Genomic DNA, 24,468 nt, shown 5'->3' with positions numbered 1-24,468 from the left:
TTTATTATAGCACACTGTTTTTTCCCTGATAAAGATACATCACAGTGTCTTTCTCGCCCAAGCGTGAGCCAAATATGATCGAGCGCTAGCTGATCCTTTGTCGCAAGGTGCTAGGCACACCTCGGCGTGATTTTTTGAACCATGATTTTAACACTCATGTCAGCGTTCTTACTGTAATTGTGAACATGTTTTTCTTTTATTGGTCTATATCTTGTTGTATACTATTTGTATTAAAAGAACACTTATATGTTCTAAGAATCCATTTGCAGGTATTTTGTTGTTGTTGATGATATATGGGATGTGGAAACATGGGATGTTATTAAGCGTGCATTTCCCATGACTAGTTGTCGTAGTATCATAATCACCACTACGCGTATTAACAATGTTGCAAAAGCATGCCGGTCGTCAACTATGATGACATTTATAGGATAATGCCTCTTAATGTGGTGCATCCAAGAGAACTATTTCACAGAAGACTATTTGATTCCAAAGAAGATCTCCCTGCAAACCTTGAAGAAGTTTGTAATAAAATTTTGAAAAAATGTGATAGCTTACCCCTAGCAATCATTGCTATCTCTGGCCTACTGGCCAACAGAGAGAGAACAGAGGATGTGTGGAATCACGTGAAAGATTCAATTGGTCATGCACTTGAAAGGAATCCCAATGTTGAAGAAATGATGAAGATATTGTCACTTAGTTACTATGATCTGCCTCCTCATCTAAAAAGTTGTCTCCTATATATGAGTTTATTTCCAGAAGATTCTATTATTGAGAAGAAGGGTCGGATAAGAAGATGGATTGCCGAAGGATTTGTTTACAAAGATTGCATATATAAGGCATTTGAATTAGGAGAGAGGTATTTTAACGAGCTCGTCAATCGGAGTTTGATCCAACCTGTGAAACTGGGATTATATGGTCAGGTCCTTTCTTGTCGAGTTCATGACACAATTCTTGATTTCATAGTATCCAAATCCATTGAAGAGAACTTTGTTACTTTCATTGGTGTCCCAAGTTTACCTATCGGGGCACAAGGAAGAGTCCGCCGCCTCTCCATGCAAGTTGAAGGGGGAGGAAATTATGTCATGCCAATGGCCCAGGAATTGTCTCATGTCCGATCACTTAATGTGTTTGGGAATACAATGGAAATCCCCTCAATGATGGAGTTCAGGCATTTGCGCAGTATGGACTTTGGAGGATCAGATCCATTAGAAATTTGGGGATGCACACTATTAAACAAACACCATCTTGCAAATGTCGGGAGGCTGTTTCAGCTAAAGTACCTCAACATTGCCATGACAACAGTAAGTCAGCTCCCTGAAGATATTGGACATCTACAGTGCTTGGAGATGTTGGATATAAGGCAGTCAAACATATACGATTTACCAGCAGGTATTGTCAATCTTGGAAAACTAAAGCACTTACTAGTTGACAATGGTCTTACATTTCCTGACGAAATTGCCAAGATGCAAGCTCTCGAGATTTTGAAGTGTGTGGATATCTCCCACCAGTCATATAGCTTTCTCGAAGGGCTTGGGCAGCTAAAGAATCTGAGGAAGTTGCACCTTTATTTTATGGATATTGAGCAAGATCAGCAAATAGAAGTTATTTCTTCTTCTATTTGTAGCCTATTGGCACATAACCTTACTTTTTTAAGAATGCAGTTTGTTGACGACAACACCTTCCCGGGTACAGCATGGTGCACTTCCCCACTGCATAACCTCCAAAAACTTGTGGCTGATTATTGTCTCTTCTCAAAGGTTCCGGATTGGGTGAAATCACTAGCCAACCTGCAGAAGTTACGCTTGGAAGTGGAGAAAATTGGGAATGAAGGTCTCTGCATCCTTGGAGCCTTACCCGCTCTTCTCACTCTGGATCTCAATCGAACAGCAGATGAGTCTCCTTTTGAAGATCGAAGGCTAACAGTCAGTGATAAAGCTGGGTTCAAACGGCTGAACATGTTTATTTACTGCGCCAGGAGGGATGGAATGGGTCTCCTGTTTGCGGAAGGATGTATGCCCAAGCTAGAGAAACTGGTGATTCTGTTTGCGGACTGTTCTAAAAACGAGTGTCACTTCAGCACTCCTGGTGCTTTGGATTTCGGAATGGAAAATCTCCCGAGGCTCGTTTCTTTGGAATGTCAATTAAGGCGCACGGATATGGCGATTAGTGCTGTTGAGGCCGTAAAGGCTTCTCTGGAGAGAGCAGTCAGCACACATCCCAACAACGACCTTACTCTATTCTTCCATGATTACGTTCATCGCGGTTGAGTTATGATCGACCAGGCGTACATGTACGTACATTACTTCTCCTGATTTATTATAAACATAACTTACTAAAGTTAGTTAATTATGGAAGCCGGGTCATTTTGTCAACAGTTTGGGTTCTACTCCATGTTATGCTTACGGTTTTTGGCAATGTAATATCTCACTGTTAAATTCTGACTTTTCCCAACCGTTTGCAGTGCTTCCATCGGTAGAGGATTGGGTATTTCAGTGTCAACAGAAGACTGGTGTTGGGCAGACACATTATGATGACATTCTGCTGGATATTACCAGAGAGTCTTGTGCTGCTGGCATCAACAATTAATCCCAGTACATGAATGGAATGACCAGTAATCGACCTCAGCAAAGTTGCATGCATGTTGGGTGCTAACTAGCTAGGTCGAGGCCACTTGAGGTATACTAGCAATTCGTAGGATTTCCTGTCTCTCGTCTGCAGTTACTTGTAAACATGCATGTTGCAGTGTTGGCCTTACAAAGGAAATCGTTGAGATTTCTGTGTATGCCAGTCAGGCTTTTTCTTTTGTGCGGCAACCTATCAAAGCTTAGAGAACTCATGGTCTAGAGAGGAACGTACGTTTGGGTCGCCCATATGGAGTTTCATTTCATCCTTTTGAGGTTACTGTTATGTGTAGTTGTGTGCCCGCCCTTCGATGTGCCGATCGATTTGCCTCATTATTCCGGCCATCTGTGCCGATCGATTTGTAGTTGTCTTTGGTTGTGTCGGTCTGTTCCAGCCATCTTAATTTGTGCTTTGCAAGCTCTGTAATCAGCTATGCACTAGATATCTGTGTGAGATGTGCTTTCCCAGCCATTTTTGTTGCACGAATCTATAAGCACCAATGCTTCGTTATATACTAAACCCTGATTGGTCCAAGGCATGTACGTATGTGTAAGAAGTTGACGCGGCCCATTGGATAGAGTTCAAACGGCACTGATGCCACACCCGGACAGCTTAATACCGGCGGCAACTATGAGACGAGGAGGATTCGGGACAGGCAGGGGAACGGCCGAACAGGATAGGGCAAGGATGCATGCCTTCCTCTCTTGCACGTCCGTCGACGACGGGAATGCATGGTCATGATTAGGTAAATGGAGGGGGGTAGGGGTGGCTAGAACCATAAGCATACAAATTATTAGACATTATGCCTGTATAAACAGTCACTGTTAAACCTATTAGTAATATTGATGTTATGAAGATGACACTTGCCAGCGTGTTCCTACTTCAAATCTATCTCATTCTTGATTTTTGCTTGTTACCATTTCTTTCTTCCCCGTCAGTCCTTCTTGGTTATTTTTTGGGGCAAGTACTGGCGTCAAGGAAGGCACGCGTTAAACTGAGTGAAGGATAGAAACCTGAACCTGTAATCATGTACTTCCTCCGTCCGAAAATACTTGTCATCAAAATGGACAAAAAGGGATGTATCTAGAACTAAAATACATCTAGATACATCCCTTTTATTCATTTTGATGACAAGTATTTTCGGACGGAGGGAGTATTCATTTGCGGTTCAGAGAGTACTTAACTGAATACAAAGCATGGCACCATCACTCTGAACCGATCCATACAACGCGACACCACAACCGATCCCTAAGTGGCCGCAGTTTTTTCTCTCGAAATGGCCTGCATAGTAATTCTGATGTGTACCTAACATATAGATGCCTGTCTACGTCGCAGGGAACAAATAGTCTCATATCAGCTGGAACATTTTATTCAATATATGATGGAAATTCGGGTCAAATAAAAACTAATAAAGCCCGCCTACAAATTAAGGTATGAATAGTACTTATGCAGTACCTAATTTAAAATGGCCACCCGCAAAATAAATTTTTAAAATGGTCTAGTTCGAATCACTGCAATAACGTCTTATATGGGCAAAACTGAAGTTGGTTTACGTAGATAGTTGTGTGGCAGCTGGTTAAACACAAAGCTTCTATTGAATCAAGAAACCAACTGCACACGGAGTTTGTCCATGAAACTCTCGCCTTCTTGCGTACAAAACAAGGGGAGAACTTTAACACAACTAGGATGCCTGATGCAGCCGGTGAGGATATCATTTTCTACTTCTGCATGAACAACACAGAAAACTACTCTACATTGTATGATAGCAACCGAAATATATAGCTAATGACAGCGTGCGAATCAGTCTAAGATGTACAAAAGGTACGACAACATACACGGTGAGCGGATCGCAGGCGTGTTAACAAATGAAGCCAGAAGAGCTCTACTTCTAATATATGTTTCGATGTTAACGATGCACCCTCCTCTAATTTAAATATATGTGTGTAGCGTCCTTTGGCATCCATATTTAGAGCTCAGAATAACAAAGCAACTAGTTTTGGTTTCTTCCTCTTGTCAATAACAAGAGTTTTAATCTGTGGTGCTAAGTTACTAACGCCGTATATCTTATTCTACTAGCCAACAGAAAAGTACAACTGGTGATATTTAAAAAGCCAGTCTTGGAAGTATCAAGCAGGCGGGGATTAGTAATATAACTGGAATGACGATGAAAGACAGATTGGCCGTGCATTTATAAGGTTGAGGTTGGGAGCACCCATTCAACATACACTGCTACTGCAAGCAATAATCCACACAAAAATTAGCTTCTGAGAACAAAAGCTAGCTCGCATCACCACACCGTACCATGGAGGGGGCTCTGGTGAGTGCAGCGACAGGGGCCCTGAGACCCATCCTCGGGAAGTTGTCCACCCTGTTTGGTGATGAGTACAAGCGATTCAGGACTGTGCACAAGGAGATCAAGTCCCTGACTCGTGAACTCGCTGCCATGGATGCTTTTCTCTTGAAGATGTCGGAGGAGGAGGAACCCAATGTGCAAGATAAAGTTTGGATGAATGAGGTGCGGGAGCTGTCTTACGACATGGAGGATACCATCGACGACTTCATGGAACATGTTGACGACAAAGACACTAAGCCCGATGGCTTTATTGAGAAGATCAAGAGCTCGATATGGAAGATGAAGGCTCGCCGCCGAATCGGAAGCGAGATCCCAGAATTGATGAAGCAAATCATTGAGGTTGGCTACCGGAATGAAAGATACAAGTCTCGAGAGACCATCTTCAAAGCCCACGAGGCTTCTTCCTACACTAGAAATGCAGTTGTTGACCCTCGAGCTCTTGCCATCTTTGAGCAAGCCTCAAAACTCGTCGGAATTGATAAACCCAAGGTTGAGATAACCAAATTATTGACTGAACAGGAAGGATGTGTGTCAGCAAAAAAACAACTGAAGTTGGTCTCTATAATTGGATGTGGAGGAATGGGCAAGACAACTCTTGCAAACCAAGTGTATCAAGATCTCAAAGGAAAATTCGAGTGTTGGGCCTTCTTATCCGTGTCGCGAAATCCAAATATGATGAATCTCTTGAGGACTATTCTTAGTGAAGTTAGTGGACAAAGTTATGTTAACACAGAAGCAGGAAGCATACAACAACTCATCAGCAAGATCGCCGATGTCCTAGCAGACAAAAGGTTTGTTTTTATTCACGCTTGTCATTATCGACTGTGTGAGCGAAACTTGTTTAGATCTGTAAGGGGAACCACACACGATAGATCTAACATATAAATGCTACATTGTACTTTCTAAGATGTTAGAAAACATGATGGTCAAATATGACCTTGTTTTTTTCTTTCTAAAATGAGATAAAATACAGTGTGACAAATTCCTTAAAAGTTTCATAATTCTGTTTGAGGTTTATCTAATTCAAATGGAGGTTACACTCATCTGCCCGGAACACCTTAGATTCTAATTTTTTTAGTGACTTAGGTAATGCTACAAAGAAACTGAACCAAAGTTTTGAACTATAGTTTTACTCTCGCTAATTACTGGACACTTAGAACCATTTAACTATTACAAGTGAATGGATATTTTTTTCTCATGTTAATATTCTTTTTAGTGTGGAGCATACACCATATTTCAGTACCACAAATTTTGCATATTTAGAGCATTGCATTGCAGATCTGCCTTGAAAAAAAATCTTGCATATATTCTATATTTATCATACTTTTCAAAGATTACTAAAAACAAAACATTTCTTTTCTTGAACTGTCAAACATTCCTTCTAGGATATAAGAGAACAAGTGGGACCCATCCATATGTGTGTACTTCATTGTGAAATTTTAGGAAAAAGAATAGATCATCTTTGCTTTGTGCTTATCCATGTGTGGCAGAATCAAGGAAAAATATAATTATTTGACATAACATAAATCCGTTGCAAGTTTATTTACATATTGCAAGCATACAACGATCAGATCAACTCCATATGCCTCATTATTTACCCAATTTAGAATAAAAGGATTTGAGTGTAGGGCTTGGTTACAACTTAAGTTGCGAATTTATTTGCCCAACTCCTCATGCCTCACTATTTGCCCAATTTATCAACACACCGAAATGCATTTTTAAGAATTCTTTGAAATAAACTAAAAAAATAAAGGGTGTAAGAAAATTCGAGGGCACAAAATCAATTGCCACACACATATGATTTATGCTGGATTATCTAAGCTATCAATTGGAGAATTTCGTAACGTATGATCTATATTAAAGCCACACTCATAAATCCATGTGCAGGTATTTTGTTGTTGTTGACGATATATGGGATGTGGATACATGGGATGTTATTAAGTGTGCATTCCCCATGACCAGTTCTGGGAGTATAATAATCACCACTACTCGTATGAATGATGTCGCAGAATCATGTCGATCATCATGTAGTGGTTGTATCTATAATATGAGGCCTCTTGAAATGGTGCATTCAAGGCAATTATTTCATAGAAGATTGTTCCATTCCAATGAAGATTGCCCTTCAGATCTACAAAACATTGCTGATGAAATTTTGAAAAAATGTGCTGGCTTGCCTCTCGCAATAATCGCCATATCCGGTTTATTGGCTACCACAGAAAGAACAGAACATATGTGGAATCAAGTTAAACATTCAATTGGTCGTGCACTTGAAAGGAACCGTAGCATCGAAGCTATGATAAAGATATTGTCACTTAGCTACTTTGATCTTCCTCCTAATCTCAAAACTTGTCTCTTGTATCTGAGTATATTCCCGGAAGATTCTGTTATTGAGAAGAAAGCCCTGATATGTAGATGGATTGCTGAGGGATTTATTCATAAAGATGGTAGATATTCAGCACACCAGTCGGGAGAGAGGTGTTTTAATGAGCTCCTCAATAGGAGTTTGATCCAAGTTGCATGGATAAATGAATATGGTGAGGTGGAGAGTTGTCGAGTTCATGACATAATTCTTGATTTCATCGTATCGAAATCCATTGAAGAGAACTTTGTCACTCTAGTCGGCATTCCGTATATAGCTACTAGGACACAGAGCAAAGTTCGTCGTCTCTCTATCCAAGTTGACGAAGAAGGAAGTTCTATAAGAAAGATAGACATGGTATTGTCTCATGCCCGATCACTAAATGTGTTTGGGCATTCCTTGGAAATCCCTCCTCTCAGTGAATTTGGGCATTTACGTATTTTGGACCTTGAGCTTTGCCACCAAGTAGTAAACCACCATATAGCAAATATTGGGAGGTTGTTTCAGTTGAGGCACCTGAACCTGAGATGGACAGAAGTAAGTGAGCTCCCAAAAGAAATCGGCCATCTACGTTGCTTAGAGATGCTGGACATAAGAGGTACCCAAGTACAAGAATTACCATCAACCATTGTGAATCTCAGAAGATTGGCGGATATGCTTCATGACAGTGGTGTTAAGCTTCCTATTGGAATTGACAAGATGCAAGCATTGGAGATGTTGGAAGAGGTCAATGTCTATAGGCAGCCAATTAACTTCCCGCAAGAACTTGGACAACTACAGAACCTAAGGAAGCTGACCCTCAATTTTGAAGGTGATTCCATCTCTGTAGATAGTATGAGAGAGGAAAAGGAAAATCAAGAGGAAGAGGAAGAGGGAAAGAGCAATAAAGATGTTGCTTCTGCTCTTCGCAAACTAGGCACTCAGGACATTCGTTCTCTAACTACGGTTTCTGGGTGGCGCTTCTTACGACAGGGACCTTTGTGCCCTGTTCCTCTTAGTCTCCAGGAATTTATCATGACGAAGGGCTCACACATGGAGCAGGTTCCGAAATGGGTGAGTTCCCTCATAAACCTCCAGCTGTTGCACCTAGAAATGGAAGAATTCAGGCAGGAAGATCTGCGGGTCTTAGGTAACTTACCGGTGTTGCTCATTCTGGAGGTGGCCGGAATGGGGAAGTACAGCGATACAAGCTTCACAGTTAGCCATAAAGTTGGGTTCAAATGCTTGAGAAAGTTCACTTTGGGATCATGTAAATGGATGGTGTTTGAAGCAGGATCCATGCCTAAGCTTGAAAAACTCGAAATTGGAATATGTTTAAACGGGTGGTCTGGTTCTAACACTGCTAGTGGTAGTGGTGGAAGTGCTTTCTATTTCGGAATGGGAAACCTCCCCTCCCTCATTACTCTCAAATTTGCAGTATATGCCTGGCATGATAGCACTATGGCAGTTGCGCAGGCTGAGATGGAGAGAGCTGCCGGTACACATCCCAACTGCCCTATTCTCATCTTTCAGAAAATCAGCCGCAACTAGCAGCCTTGAGGTACTACCGTATTCCCAAGTTTTTATAAACTTCATGGTCTTTTTTCTCTTAATTTGTTGACTCATATGTTCATATCTTCATGTCTCCTTCCCTGTACAAGCTCAAGCTAGAAAGATCATCAATGCTAGGACAAGAAGGGACTAATTATTGCACTATCAGCTCCCCACCTCTTTGAGTTTGAGGAGACAAGGCGGCATTGGTAGACAAGTTTCATCCTCTCGTTCAGTTTAACTACAAGCACTACTGTAGTACTGTGCCTAGCAAGCAGTGGAGTTTGGAGCTACAAGCACCTAAAAGAAATGCCTCTTGGGCCGGCCGGCAACATGAGAGTTGCTGCTGCGTTTCTCCCTTTGATGATACATTGTATTCCCGCATCCTCTTTCACATGAATAATGTAAAGGCATTTCTAGCTAGCTTACACAACAGTTTTTTGTTGGGTAATTCTTTTATTTGTTACTCCTTAATTGGCTCATCTCCCTGTCTTATTTATGTTGTGAGCTTCTCTTAAATGAGTACAAGACATTTGTACCTGATTAAAAGAACTATACTGGCAGTGGAATTCCGGCCTACGCACTTGTTCTAGTGCAGTAGTTGTTGTTAGCTCCTCCTCGTGAGTCGGTTCTCAAATTCAAACAATATCTGGATACATTACATACTTCTCTGTTCTATGATTCATTACTATACTCTACATTTGTTGAAAGTTTAAACAAATTAGGCCAGAGAAATTCTACCCAATACGAGCAATAAGTGTCATCACCTTGCCTTATTTATTATATTTCTTTTGTATTGGTTGTCACTGTTATACAATTGGTTCGTAAGCGCTGTCTCACTGGTCTTGTGTTGCATATATTATTTGCTTCATCTGTATTGTTTTGTTGATAATCCGAGAAAGATTCCCTTGGCGCTAAGTGGCTAACATTGTGTATACATTGTGACCAGGCGGGTGTTTGAAACGCTCTCTGTTCTTGTTGCTACCTTCTGTTGGTGGCCGCCTACCTGATTACCATCAACAATTCGAATAACTGCCATCACCAAGATGAGATCAAGTTGTTGCTGCTCCTTTCACCTCGCCCACTTCCCAAGTTCCTACGGTAGATTTTTTGGCTATATAATTGTCTTTCTTTTCCATGAACCGACTTGAAATTTTCCCTCAATGTGTCATGCCAATGTATTTGTTCACCATTATTCATGTTGGCTGTTAGTGTTATGTAATTTTCCCTTTTTGTATGCTCCTTTAGTTGTGCATTTGTGGTTAATTATCATTTCATTCATGGAGTAGCTAGGAAGTTTCTTGAAGTCAACCCATGGTAAATAAGTTCCTCTCATTTTCTCGACGATTTCGATGGTGTTATATACATATAGGCTTGTTAAACATAATGTGATTGCACCGCCACTCCTGAGGTAGTTAGGATAGATAGATAGAGATAGAATGTTTCCTTCTTCTCCAAGTTCTATCCCTTCCTTGAATATCTCTCCCTCTCTTGTAATCTCAACAGTGTATGCGCTATGGTTGGGAGGTGCGCCCCAACTCCATATAAACACGAACCCGTCGGCCTCAACAGGCTAAGACATTTCCAGCTATCGCACATGGTAGTCAGAGCCATCCTTTTCCCATCTAAGCTCCAAACAAACTCCATCTAGCCCTAGCCATGTCTTCATCCTCCGGCGCATCCCAATCCAACCTCAATGGCCAAGTTACTGAGAAGCTGACGCGCACAAACTATGTGCTATGGCGCACGCAAGTGATTCCCCAGCTGCGTGGCGCCGGTGTCTTCGGCTACGTCGACGGCACTCAGCCAGAGCCGGCGAGACTCCTCGTCACCACCAAGGAAGGCAAGGAGGTGTCATTGCCCAACCCTCTCCACCCAATCTGGGTCAGGGAGGATCAGCAGGTTCTTGGATACCTGCTGAACAATCTGACACGCGAGGTGCTGCTCACGGTGACCACGGTCACCACCGCGGGCGTGCTCTGGACGACGCTCGCCGGCATGTTTTCCTCGCAGTCCGCCAGCCGCATCAACAACATCCGAACCTCCCTCATCAACGCGCAGAAGGGCAACCTCTCCGTCGCCTCCTACTTTGCCGCCATGCGCAGCTACGCCGACGAACTCGCAGCCGCGGGCAAGGCGATCCCCGACGATGAACTGGCGTCCTACATCATCCACGGGCTCGACGCCGACTATCAGCCCCTCGTATCTGCCCTAGACGCCCGCGTGAACCAGGTAACCCTTGATGAACTCTTCGCCATGCTGTCAAATTTCGATCAACGCATGGCACAGTTCCAAGGATCCGGTGGCGGCGGCTTCAAGTCGTCCACAAACATGGCCACTCGTGGACGGGGTGGCTGCTCCCGATCGCGTGGCTCCTCTCGCACCAAAGGCAGGTTCGGTGCCGGCAACCGTGGCTCCGCTCCACCTCAATCCGGAGGCCGTGGTCGCCGTGGCCGCGGCACTGGTGGTGGCGGCAGAACCCGTCTCGATGCTCCCCGGTGTCAGATCTGCGGCAAGCCTGGACACACAGCGAAGGACTGCTGGTACAGGTATGAGGAGGACGACTACGACTCGCAAGATGAGGAGAAAGTTGCTGCGGCGGCCGATGGCTCCTATGGCGTCGACACAAATTGGTATGTCGATAGCGGCGCCACCAACCACATCACCAACGAGCTCGAGAAAGTCACCATGAAGGAAAAATACCGCGGCAAGGATCAAATCCATACTGCCAGCGGAGAAGGTATGAGTATAAGTCACTTCGGTCACTCAATATTTCGTACCCCTCATCCCAACATTCATCTTAGGAAAATTCTGCATGTTCCTAGTGCTAATAAAAGTCTTCTTTCTGTCCATAGAATTGCCCTTGACAATCATGTCTTTTTGGGATTTCACCCCTATTATTTTTTGATCAAGGATCAGGCAACGAGGACAATTCTCTATCGAGATAGATGCGTTGGCGGCCTCTATCCGTTGATTCCGGAGTTTCGAAGACAAAATAAACAAGCTTGTGGTGTTATCAAGCTGTCATCCTCACGTTGGCATGATCGTTTAGGACATGCGTCTTTTTCATTAGTTGAAAAGTTGCTTAGGAAAAATAAACTCCCATTTGTTGGAGAGCGTTATAATGAAACAATTTGTGATTCATGTCAGAGAGCAAAGAGTCATCAGTTGCCTTACCCAATTTCTACCAGCATCTCCACTAAACCATTACAGTTAATTTTTTCTGATGTTTGGGGCCCTGCTCCCACTTCTGTTGGTAGACACAACTACTATGTTAGTTTTATCGATGACTACAGCAAATTCTCTTGGATTTATCTCTTAAAGAAACGATCTGATGTGTTTCAAGTTTTCAAAAACTTTCAAGCTCTAGTTGAATGAAAGTTTGACAGTAAAATCCTTGCTGTCCAATCCGACTGGGGAGGGGAGTACGAAAAGTTGAACTCCTTCTTCCAGACACTTGGAATCTCACACCATGTGTCATGCCCCCACGCTCACCAGCAAAATGGGTCAGCTGAACGCAAGCATCGACACATCGTTGAAGTTGGCCTTGCTCTTTTGGCCGGCGCTTCCATGCCTCTCAAATTTTGGGATGAAGCGTTTCTCACTGTTGTTCATATCATTAACATGCTTCCTAGTCGTGTCATTCACCATGAAACTCCTGTCGAAAGGCTTCTTCACACAAAACCAGACTACAAGTCCCTACGTGTTTTTGGGTGTGCATGTTGGCCAAACCTACGTCCCTACAATAATCGCAAACTCATGTTTCGATCAAAACAGTGTGTGTTCCTTGGCTATAGTGCTCAGCACAAGGGAGTTAAGTGCCTAGATGTTTCCACTAGCCATGTTTACATCTCCCTTGATGTAGTTTTTGATGAAACCAAGTTCCCTTTCACTGATCTTCACCCAAACACCGACGCACTTCTTCGAGAAGAGATTCTTCTCTTGCCACCTCACCTCACTAGTTTTGATCGAGGGGGACAAAGTATTGATGATCAATTGTTGGCTAACTCATCTAATGGCATGCATGAGTCCTGTGTTGATGCAACAAGTGAAAACGACGAAGAAAACGGTGAAGAAAATGGAGCAAACGGTGAAAATCTCGGGCTATATCCCATGTGTCCCGTGGCAGGAGACAGATTCGCCTCGGGATCAGCAGCGGCGCAGGCGATCGGATCCCCCTCGGGATCGGCAACAGCGCAGGGGGGAGGATCCTCCTCGGGATCAGCCACCGCAGGCGCTGGCGCAGGCACACGCGCTCACGCGCCCGACTCACGCCGCGACGACCCCGTGCCTGACACGCGGTCCCCTCCAACTGGCGCGCGGTACGGCGCCCAACCTGTCACGTACAAGCGGCGGGACTTGGCGCGTGCCAGGGAGGACGCGGGCCTAGCGGGCCCCGCCACGAGCGGCCGACCGACCGGCGCGCGCGCAGAGGCGCGGGGCTCAGGATTCTCTGTGCCGAGTTCAGATGCCGCCCTTCAGCCATCTGCCACAGAAGATCAGGAGGATCTATCGGGCGCTGGCGCTGCAGCGACAGGATCCGCCTCGGGATCAGTTGCAGATGATCCTGCGCAGCACCCTGGATCCTCTGTGGCTACAGATTCTGTGGCTCCACCATCATGGCGTACACGGCTGCAACAAGGGGTAACTAAACCCGTAGATTATAAACATATGACTAAATATGGTTTGGTCTGTTCCACAGGAGAACCAGATGAACCAAAAACCCTTGCTGCAGCACTTTGTGATGATAAGTGGAAGAAGGCAATGAATGAGGAATACATGGCACTAAAGAAAAACAAAACTTGGCACCTGGTTCCACCACAGCAAGGTAAAAATTTAATTGATTGCAAGTGGGTTTTCAGAATCAAGAGGAGATCTGATGGAACCATTGACCGTTATAAGGCTAGGCTCGTTGCAAAAGGTTTCAAGCAACGGTATGGCATAGACTACGAGGATACATTTAGTCCTGTGGTAAAAGCTGCCACTATTCGTCTCGTTTTGTCTATTGTTGTTTCCATAGGATGGAGTCTCAGGCAGCTTGATGTACAGAATGCGTTTCTCCATGGTGTTCTGGAAGAGGATGTGTACATGAGACAACCTCCTGGGTTTGAAAGTAAGAGTACTCCTTCTTATGTGTGTAAACTTGATAAAGCTCTATATGGACTAAAACAAGCTCCAAGGGCATGGTATTCTTGCCTCTGTCACAAGATGCAAAAACTTGGATTTGTTCCCTCTAAATCAGACACATCATTGTTTATTTATAACAAGTCCAATACATGCATATTTGTTCTCATCTATGTTGATGACATAATTGTGACTAGCTCATCTGATGAAGCAATCAGAGGTCTCTTAAAGGATCTAAGTGCAGAGTTTGCATTAAAGGATCTTGGAGACTTGCACTTCTTTCTTGGGATTGAGGTAAAGAAACATCAGAATGGACTTCATCTCTCTCAAGCAAAATATGCAGCTGATCTGGTAAAAAGAGCAGGATTGCAAGGTTGTAAACCCTCACTCACTCCATTATCCAGCTCAGAAAAATTGTCTCTTGCAGAAGGTAAAATTTTGAGTCAGGAAGATAGCACAAAATATAGAAGTCTCGTAGGAGCTCTTCAATATCTCACTCTTACCAGACCAGATTTATCTTTTGCAGTCAACAAAGTCTGCCAGTTTTTGCATGCACCTACTGATGTTCACTTGACAGCTGCCAAGCGTATAGTCAGATATGTTAAACATACTCTCAATATAGGTCTAAATTTCAGCAAGTCATCTTCTACTCTTGTCAGTGCCTTTTCTGATTCAGACTGGGCAGGGTGTCTGGATGACAGACGCTCAACAGGTGGTTTTGCAGTTTTTTTTGGACCTAACTTAATATCATGGTGTGCACGCAAACATGCTACTGTATCCAGGTCAAGCACTGAGGCAGAGTACAAGGCATTAGCAAATGCTACAGCCGAAATCATATGGGTTCAGTCTATGTTGAAAGAGCTTGGAGTAAAGAGCAAGCAAGCTCCATGTCTGTGCTGTGACAATCTTGGAGCCACTTATCTTTCTGCTAATCCTGTGTTCCATGCCAGAACAAAGCACATAGAGATAGACTTTCATTTTGTCAGAGAAAGAGTTGCTCAAAAGTAACTTGATATTCGATTTGTGCATTCAAAGGATCAGATTGCAGATGGATTTACAAAGCCTTTGCCCTCAAGAAATTTTGAAGAATTCAAGCATAATCTCAACTTAATGAAGCTGTGATTACGGGAGGGTGTTAAACATAATGTGATTGCACCGCCACTCCTGAGGTAGTTAGGATAGATAGATAGAGATAGAATGTTTCCTTCTTCTCCAAGTTCTACCCCTTCCTTGAATATCTCTCCCTCTCTTGTAATCTCAACAATGTATGCGCTATGGTTGGGAGGTGCGCCCCAACTCCATATAAACACGAACCCGTCGGCCTCAACAGGCTAAGACGTTTCCAGCTATCGCACAAGGCTTACAGTATTTTCTACAGTTTATTAAATGCTTTCTACATAATCACTGTTAAATACAGTGATATTGGTATTAACAAGATGACACAGACATACGTGCCTGTGTGTTTGCTTCACCGATCAAGCATCTAACTGACATGTTTCGCTCATCTAAGAGACCGGTTCATCGTTCTCTATGATGAATGTGTCTCCACTCTCCAAGTTCCGGACTGGCCTGTTGTTCTGACTTGTTTTGTATACGAGCGATGAATCGTATGTGCCTGCAGGTACGTCCCTGTAACCTGCTACTTCAAATCTATCTTAAATCTTGATTTTTTGTTCTTATACCATTTCATTCTCCACCTTGTATTATTTTTCTGAACAAGTTCTTTGGCAAGAAACTGAACGAGTTCTTCTGACATCAAGGAATTCTCGTGTTAAACTGAGTGAAGGATAGAAACTGAACTTGTATTGATTGGAGGTTCAGAGAGTACAATATATAAAGATGAACTTGTATTGTTGCAGGGCAGCAACTGAACACAGAGCACGGTTTTACTTGTTTATAAAGGGGATAAGTCCGTCCTGCTTGCACGCACTTCCAATCCTGTCTTAATCAGTGCGTGCAAGCAAGACGGACTTTCAATCCTAGAGGGGTTTTCGCATATTATTACTACTACTCCTTACGCCCTCGTACAATACCACTTCAAAAAAATATGTTTCTGAGGTACTTATAGGTAATCCTACCTACATCTATTAGATTCGCTAATGCCACCTCTTTGGTTTTCCAGGCCCAGATTTGATAATATTGCGAGAGTGATGAAAGGTCGTTTACTGTGAACGGGTTTGCTGATTTCCGATTTTAGAAGGTTTATGGGTTGGTTTTTCCTGTTTTAGGAAGCTTCTAGAAGACTCTGTCTGGTTTTTACCAGTTTCCTTTTTGGTTTTTATTTCCATTTCTTCTTATTATTTTTGTTTACCTTTGTTATTTCTTTTATATTATTTTACTTTTTATTTTTTAACAATTAACTAAGATGTTCATGTTTCTCGAAAATTGTTCATGTTTTTTCATAAAAGCAGAATTTTCTAAAAAGTATCTCTTTTCTAAGAAACCAGACTTTTTGTAAAAAATAATGTCAATTTTTTTAAAATAAATTAATGCTTTAGAAAAGGAAATCTTAAATTTCAAATAAGCTCACATTTTAAAAAATGTTTGGTTTCTTAAACTAACTAATTTTTTCGTGTTTTTTAGAAAACTAAATTGAAAAGCTGGCTGATAACCAGTAGAAAAAACTACTAGTAAACCAGGAAGAAAAGTTCTCCATTGCTTTGTCCGAGTCGGTATATTCCCGGTTGCCAAATTAGTCGGCCGAGTCACGAATCGATACAGTAAGTGTCACATAATGCGAGAGCTACACTCGAACGGTGCATCAAGAGTCCAATGCACGTTAATCATACAATAAATTCTCTAAGAATTAGTTATTAAGATGAGAACTTAAAATCCGAAAATCTATCCCACATACTCTTATTAGTAAATACTAAGATATATTTTGGATAATATTTCCAAGGATATCACATATGTTACTGATAGAAACCATTCATGGGCATCCACTTTGTTTATAGAAACATGTAGTTTAAAATTAACCGCTAGTTGGTGAAATTGAAATGTTGTTCATATACCACTTTTGCATGGATGGTGTACATAAGTCAAAACTAATCCACAAAGGGTATACTAAATGTCTTTCCATATTATAAGATAAAATTGTACCATGCTTTCGATGGGAAAAAGAGACATATATGCTAAATATGTATAAAATCTATATGAAGCTAGATGATTCCCTTACTGCAAAAAAAGAAGCTAGATGATTCCCAGCATGTTGTTGTGGAAACACTGAGAGACATGTAGATATGAATTATTATTACTACATACTAACATTTATATATTTATTTTATGTTTCGAACTTAATGGTTCATTGACTTTTTGAAATAAATTATATTATATATTATAACAAAAAATCTCAAGTCAGATTGTTAGATTAATATTTAGCAATCTATAACCCCCCAAAATTATAGCATTGTAGAGTTTCTCAATAAAAAATGCTTTAGTATTTACGACTAGACGGCAGCAGCCAATACTTGCATTCACGTATTGCCTTCTTCAATTCATATTTTCACTCTTTAATCCATCATGACGATCAATGACAACTGCCAATTCCAGTCATTTTTTTATGCCGCATGAATAAGATGGCATGCCAATAATGAGTTTGTCTAAGATGTATAGCGTGGATAATTATGTGACTAATTATGATGTGGCAGGCATTCATGACTTGGTGAGATGGGAGAGTGCATGTTATTAGAATTAAAGATAGTGTATGTGGTGTATGGCTGAAAAAAAATACTAGTGAATGCTAACATGGCACACCTAGTGAGGTGAAAGGCTGCATGTTGAAAGAATGACATACATCGAGGTTGTATTTTTTAAAAGAATATATAGGATAAGGGACCCACACTGAAACTCACTAAAACCCATACAGAATACGCTTATAGCTCGAGTGAACTCGAACCGCTACAAAATCCATAGGAACACACATTGAAAAACGACATGAAACCACTAATCCACAACTAAAGACAGGAAACCACATGCAGGGGCAGAGGGGAGCTCCTATTTCGTGCACAACACATTGGGTGACGCGCAAGCGCGCAGCTGGGGGGCACTTCTGGGCCGGGCTATGTGCTTTGTGAGACGCACCAGTTTTTATCAATTTTCTTTTGCTTTATGCATTTTGTTTTTTCTTTTCAGTTATTATTCCTCAAAACAATTCATGAGTTCATAAAATTTTGAATTTTCAAAACAAATTTTGTATTTCAAAAACATGTTTGTGAAAACGAAAACATGTTCACGAACTCTAAAAATGTTCTATTTTCCAAAAAGCTGTTCGAAAAATTATAGAACGTTCGCTGATTCAAAATATGTTTGTAGCTCCAAAAAATACTAGTGGAAGAAATGTTCATGTATTTACAAAATGTTTATTAATTCAAAAAATGTTTACGATTTCAAAAAATCGATGAATTTCGAAAAATGTTCGTGAGTTTGCAAAAAATGTTCATGCATTTCAAAAATTGTTCGTGGATTGGAAAAAAGGTTAATGAAATCAAGAAATGTTCACGAATTTTAAAAAATGTGCACAAATTCAGAAGTTGTTTGGGAATTCAAAAAAAATGTCAGCATTAAAAAATATTTCACAAACTTGGATATTTTTTATGAATTCAAAAATAGATCATGAATTGCAAAAAATATTTGCAGGTTTGAAAAGGTTCACAAATTTCAAAAAATGTTCATGAAATTAAAAAAAAGGAAATATTAAAAATAGAAGAAAAATGATAAAAAAGAAAAAATAACGCAAAAAAAGCAGAATATAAAAACCTGCTTTAGGGAAAATTCTAGAACCTTTCCCAGAACCATGGGAAAAAAGCCAGTATGGTCGGCACGTAATTAAGATGTGGTGCATGGGGCGGGTATTGGGTTACTATCCAGCTACCACGCAACAAATAGGAATCACCTGGGCGGGTGGCATGGCCCCCAGTAGACTAGGGGCTATGCATAGTAGATTTAGGGCCGATTAACCTACACCCCCAAACAACTGTGTGCTTTAAGGCTTCAAGCCTAAGAACTTTACATGTTAAAGTGTTAATAAAGCCCATTATTAGCTGGTCAGCCCACACTACGGGAAACAAACTACCAGTTAGTTTATCTCAATATAAAAGAAGGAAGAAACAGTCTTGGAAGCTGAGGATGGCGAATCCTATTGGACGCCCGTGTGCGGCAAGCTGTCGAGCAAACGCTCACACCTGTTTCCGTTCGCGTGCATGTTGGGCCGGCCCACTACGGGTTCGCGTGCTTCTTTTTCGTTCGCTGCTGTTTCTTTCGTTAGTTTTGTTTCTTCCATGTTTTGATTTTCTTTGTTGTTTTTCTCTTCTGGTTTTGTTCCGGTTTTCTTCTTCTAGTTTTGTTTTTGTTTCTTCTGGTTTGGTTTTCTCTTGTTTCTCTTCTGGTTTTTGGTTTTTGTCCTGTTTTCCTCTTTTGGTTTTGGTTTTTTTTCTTTCGTTTTTTTTCAACGAATATACAAATGCTCAATATGTTTCTTAATTTTGTTCACTGTGTATATTACATAATGTTCAGTGTGTATTCGTAAATTGTTCAATGTTCTTTTACGAATGTTCAGTGCGTATCCAAAAATTGTTCAGCGTGTATATTCATATTTTCAAAAATGTTCATCGTGTATTATTTAAAATGTTCAACTTATTTTAATAAAATGTTCAACGGATATTGCAAAATGTTTAACGGATATACAAAATAATTTATGCATGCTTTAAAAAAAGAATTCAACAGAGTACGTACTTAAACGTTCGAGCCTTGAATTGTTGCAGCAGGTCGTAGCTTCTGTTGGTTAGCACTGCTAGCTGAATGAATGGAGGTCGCGGGTTCGAGCTTCGGTTCACGCTTGAATTATTTTTTGTTCGTCTGTAGCTTCGTTTCCTCCTAATGGGCTGGCCCATGCTCTCTTCCTTTCTGCGCGAAAGCTCTTGAATTATTTTGTGTTCGTCTGGAGCTTGGTTTCCTCCAATAGGAGCTCTCGCTGAGGATGTCGATTGTTTCAGCGTTGACGCAACACTTGCGCTTGCGCGCGCGCACACACATACACATTAGCACCGTAATAGCCCCAACAAGTTTGATGAGGGCATCCACACAACCAATCAGCGTCATCGGCCGGCGACAGCAGAAGCGGTGAGTACCCGTTGTTGAATCACACTATCAATACTAATGAACTGATCCGCATCTTGGTCCAGAAAACCTCCTTTCTTCAGGTGAAGTTAATTAAGGGTTCTTGTTTTCTTCTCAAAAATTGGTACTCTAAATTACTCCTAGCTGCAAAAATGACGGTGCCCAAAAATATAGTATTAAAAATATGGGAAACTCTTACCATCACCCGGCGGATCCAATGTTGGGCATCCACCGCCTCCAGCACGTGAGGCGTGTCCATATGGACCCATTGCACCGCTACATCCTTCTTTCCTTATCTCCTTTTCAGTCGGATCTTTTTTCCCAACTCTTGCAGCATGCCATGGCGGCCACCACCTCAAGCTTCTACAACTTCACTACTCACACGAGCCAGCCGGCCACCGCCGCGTGCGCCGGCAGCCGGTGTTCGCCGGCGAGGTAGCCTTCCTCCGTCTTACCCTTCTTGCTCTTTTTCTCTGCCAGCTCCCTCACTTCAAGTTGCTTTTCAAGCGAGGAACGACTCATCGTCGTGCTTCTGCAATAGCTGGAGGGGCGGCGCTACTACTCTATTGCGGTCTGCGCTGACGTGCTTGACACATGCAACATGGTAGTTGTTTCTGTAACGCAACCGTTGTTTCAGGAATTGTTTCTGCAACACGGCCGTTGTTTCAGGAATTGTTTATGCAATCTCCAAATTTTTGCAATATGGTAGTTGTTTCTGCAATGCAGTCGTTGTTTTAGAAATTGCTTTTGCAACGCAGACACTGTTTTAGGAATTGTTTCTGCAACGCGATCGTTGTTTCTGCAACTGGGTTGTTGTTTCAGGAATTAATGTGTTGGGAAGGCGATGCGTGCACGTAAGGAGTTAGGTCGGTTGTTGTTTCAGGAATTAATGTGTCGAGGTGGTGGATGTTTACTAGACATCTACCGGCGGACGCATAGCGGCTCCCTAAAAATATGTTATCTTTTGCGCATGAGAGAGCCGACATACTCTGTTGGGCCACGTGGTTTTGGGCCCACGGAAGAGAGAGAGAGAGAGATGGGCGAGACGACGACGACGCCGACGACTTGGCGACGGTCGGTCGTTGTTTACGCGTTGCCGAGCAGATCCATCCCCTCCCCTTCTCCTCTCCTCTCCTCTCACTCCCACTTCCTGCTGCCACTCTCACTCCTGCGCCTCCCCGTGCACGCGTCGCCGGCGCCGTCTGAGCTTCTCCTCGCCGGGAAAGCCGCCGAGGGTCGCCGCAGCCCGCCATTCAGCGGCAGATCCATCCTGCTAGCGCTAGCTAGGTACGAGTACGAGTACGAATCCCCACTTGCCCTGCTTCCATCTCTTTCTAGTATGAAGGCGCGCATTGGCACCCGCCGGCATTCGTAACTCATTTGTTGCAGCTGTTGCGCTCACCTCGGTCGATCGACGACGCTGAGGACGCTCAGGAATCCACTCTTCACCTGCTGGCACGCCCACCGTCTCGCGGCGCCTCGCATGCCGATGCGAATGCGACGGGATTACTTCGTGACCGCCGCAGCCGGATCCATGCTTTGAGGTACGGCCCCGTCCCCTCTCTCCCTGCTTTGATCTCCTCCCATGCCCCCGTCGGCGCCGCGCATTGGACTGACTGCGCCGGCACTGGGGACGCTCTGTCTGTACCTCGTGTTTCTGTACCTCGTGTGGGGCGGTCGGGCTCACCTCCGTCAATCCATTCTCTTTCAGGGTTCACATCCACGACGCGGAGAAGAAGAAATATATATTCCACTGTTCACCGTCAGTGCGCTTGGCCGACACTGCGAGCTGCCTCTGAGTTGCACCACATTCAGGTATGAACCAATAAAAACTCAGCTGGCCAGTTGTAATAAAAACTCGGCCAGTCAGTGCATTCTGCAACCACGCACATTTTTGACTGGCCGAGCTCTGAGATGGCATGGCCATTTTTGGTGCACCAATGCTCGGGCTCACCTCTGTTAATCTATATATCTTCTTTCAGGGTTCAGATCGACCACGACGACGACGCGGAGAATAAATCAAATCCACTCTTCACTTGCACTGCGAATCGAGCCAACTGTGGCGCTGGGTTGCACCACAATCTGGTATGAACCCATCTCTCTGTGTCTCCGACACAACTAAAAATTCAGGTTCCATGTGTAGCTAGATGTTCATCAGTCTACTAACCCATTCTCTTTTTCAGGTCGTCAATTGGTCTCACCTGTTTACTGTCGGTGCATTCAACAATCTGACCTCCACTGACAGTTGACTGACCAAGCTCTGAGCTAGCATGGCCATGGAGGCAGCTCTCGTCAGCGTGGCGACGGGGGTCCTCAAACCCGTCATAGGAAAGCTGACCACTCTGCTTGGCAATGAGTACAAGCGTTTCAAGACAGTTCGCAAGGAGATCAAGTCCCTCACTCATGAGCTTGCCGCCATGGAGGCTTTTCTCCTCAAGATGTCTGAAGAGGAGGATCCCGATGTGCAGGATAAAGTTTGGATGAATGAGGTGCGGGAACTGTCCTATGACATGGAGGACGCCATCGATGACTTCATGCAAAGCATCGGCGACAAAGACAAAAAGCCAGATGGTTTCATTGAGAAGATCAAGAGCTCGCTTGGGAAGCTGGGGAAGATGAAGGCTCGTCGTCGGATAGGTAAAGAGATTCAGGATCTGAAGAAACAGATCATTGAGGTGGGCGATAGGAATGCAAGATACAAGACTGGTGTGGCTATCTCCAACAATAAGAATGCAACCGTTGACCCAAGAGCTCTTGCTATATTGGAGCATGCATCGAAGCTTGTTGGAATCGATGAACCCAAGGCTGAGCTGATCAAATTGTTGACGGAAGATGATGGGTTTGTGTCAACACAACAACAACCAAAGATAGTCTCCATCATTGGACCCGGAGGAATGGGCAAAACAACTCTTGCAAACCAAGTGTATCAAGAGATCAAAGGGCAGTTCGAGTGCTGGGCCTTCTTTTCCGTGTCGCGGACCCCAAAGATGATGAGTATCATGAGGACTATTCTTAGTGAAGTTAGCGGTCAGGATTATTCTAACACGGAAGCAGGGAGTCTACAAATACTCATTAGCAAGATCAATGACTTCCTAGTAGATAAAAGGTACATGCTATCTTTATCTTTTCTTTCCATTTCTACGTGGCGTTCTTTGAATGTATACAAAAGTTACTTACATATGTCATTAGAAAGATTATACTAGTTGAATTTGTTAAAAAGTTCCATATAATTCTATCTTCGCAGTTTCTCCATATGTTGTTAGAAAAAGTAATGGTCAAATGTTTATACTAGATGGAGAGAGTACAAAGAAAACCATGTCAGGAGCCTATGTTCATGATTTATGTCCTTTTGTTTTGATATTCTATGATCTTCAAGGCATAGGCACAGAGCTATCCCTTTATTGAGTAACAATTGACATAAGTTTGTGTCAAGACTCAAGAGTAGAGCCCCAAACACTCCATTTTCTCACAGTACTCCCAAGAGTTAGAAAACCATGTCAGGAGCCTAAGTTTATGATTTATATCCTTCGTTTTGATATTCTATGATCTTCAAGACATAGGACAGTAGCTATTCCCTTTATTGAGTAATAATTGACATATGTTTGTGTCAAGAGTAGAGCCCCAAACACTCCATTTTCTCACGGTACTCCCAAGTGTTAGAAACCACTTCGCCTTGTTACTTTGCGACAGAGGCGACAGTTCCTGCCTTCCTTGACGCTAGCGAGACCCACTTCGCCTTGTTACTTTGCGACAGAGGCGACAGTTCCTGCCTTCCTTGACGCTAGCGAGACCCACTTCGCCTTGTTACTTTGCGACAGAGGCGACAGTTCCTGCCTTCCTTGACGCCGGCGAGACCCTGATCTCCACCCCTCTTCATCCGTTGCTCCGGCGGCTGGTGAGGGGGTGGGGGGAGGCTCCTGTTCCTCCCCCAGCTGTTTCATTGATTTAGGGCTCCGTCTTCGTCTAGTAGCGCCATTGTGGTGAGGTTGGTGCTGCCAAGGTTTACGAGTCGATGAGTCGACAAGTCGTTTTGAGGTTGAGACTCATAGACTAAGCATGACTAGTCGACACAAATCGACACTGAAGTTTCGACTCATAGACCAGTCGACACTGAAGTCTAGTCGGCCCTGAAGTTGAGACTCATAGACTAGTCTACAGACTAGTCCTTGGACTCATAATCCATTGGTGTTGTGTCGAATAAGGTGATCTTGATCTCTTCCTCACCACGGCGACGTCCTCTTGGGCGACGCCGTTGAGTCGATAGTCTCACCTGCTTGCCGTTCTTTCCAGCCGGATCAAGGGGCCCGGCTATCTGGAAACCTAATCTAACCCTAACCCTCCCGTGCCGCCCCGCCCGCGAGGCGAC

At 43.1% G+C, this 24,468-nt stretch overlaps 2 protein-coding genes and 1 pseudogene across 3 annotated transcripts in view; all 3 read left to right on the top strand.

Annotated features, from left to right (window-relative positions):
- Positions 1-156: 156 nt before the first annotated feature.
- Positions 157-2,267, top strand: LOC119321651 (annotated as a pseudogene).
- Positions 2,268-4,924: 2,657 nt separating this feature from the next.
- LOC119321650 (disease resistance protein RGA5-like) lies at positions 4,925-8,864 on the top strand. Its single transcript, XM_037595240.1, has 2 exons — positions 4,925-5,766; positions 6,863-8,864. The coding sequence occupies exons 1-2, from the start codon at positions 4,925-4,927 to the stop codon at positions 8,862-8,864; spliced, it is 2,844 nt and encodes a 947-aa protein (XP_037451137.1).
- A 12,343-nt stretch (positions 8,865-21,207) lies between these two features.
- The window catches only part of LOC119325582 (disease resistance protein RGA5-like), a 7,122-nt gene continuing 3,861 nt past the window's right edge, over positions 21,208-24,468 (top strand). The window contains exons 1-5 of one of the 2 annotated variants that reach the window (XM_037599313.1): positions 21,208-21,389; positions 21,492-21,646; positions 21,814-21,917; positions 22,085-22,187; positions 22,286-23,208. In XM_037599313.1, coding sequence (XP_037455210.1) covers positions 22,373-23,208 — 836 coding nt within the window. In that variant the 5' untranslated portion in view covers positions 21,208-21,389; positions 21,492-21,646; positions 21,814-21,917; positions 22,085-22,187; positions 22,286-22,372. Of the gene's footprint in view, positions 21,647-21,813; positions 21,918-22,084; positions 22,188-22,285; positions 23,209-24,468 lie in introns of both variants that reach the window. The other variant, XM_037599315.1, reaches the window with a different exon arrangement.

This window comes from Triticum dicoccoides, chromosome 6B (assembly GCF_002162155.2).
Source record: "Triticum dicoccoides isolate Atlit2015 ecotype Zavitan chromosome 6B, WEW_v2.0, whole genome shotgun sequence".
In the NCBI taxonomy this organism is placed as follows: domain Eukaryota; kingdom Viridiplantae; phylum Streptophyta; class Magnoliopsida; order Poales; family Poaceae; genus Triticum; species Triticum dicoccoides.
The sequence above is the reverse complement of the archived record's forward strand: the minus strand, read 5'-3'. Positions and strand labels throughout refer to the sequence as shown.

Bases quoted from the DNA above. Each gene is read 5' to 3' on its own strand.
- LOC119321650 (XM_037595240.1), top strand. From the start codon at position 4,925: ATGGAGGGGGCTCTGGTGAGTGCAGCGACAGGGGCCCTGAGACCCATC. The intron at 5,767-6,862 runs GTTTGTTTTTAT...ATCCATGTGCAG, and splicing joins GATGTCCTAGCAGACAAAAG to GTATTTTGTTGTTGTTGACG.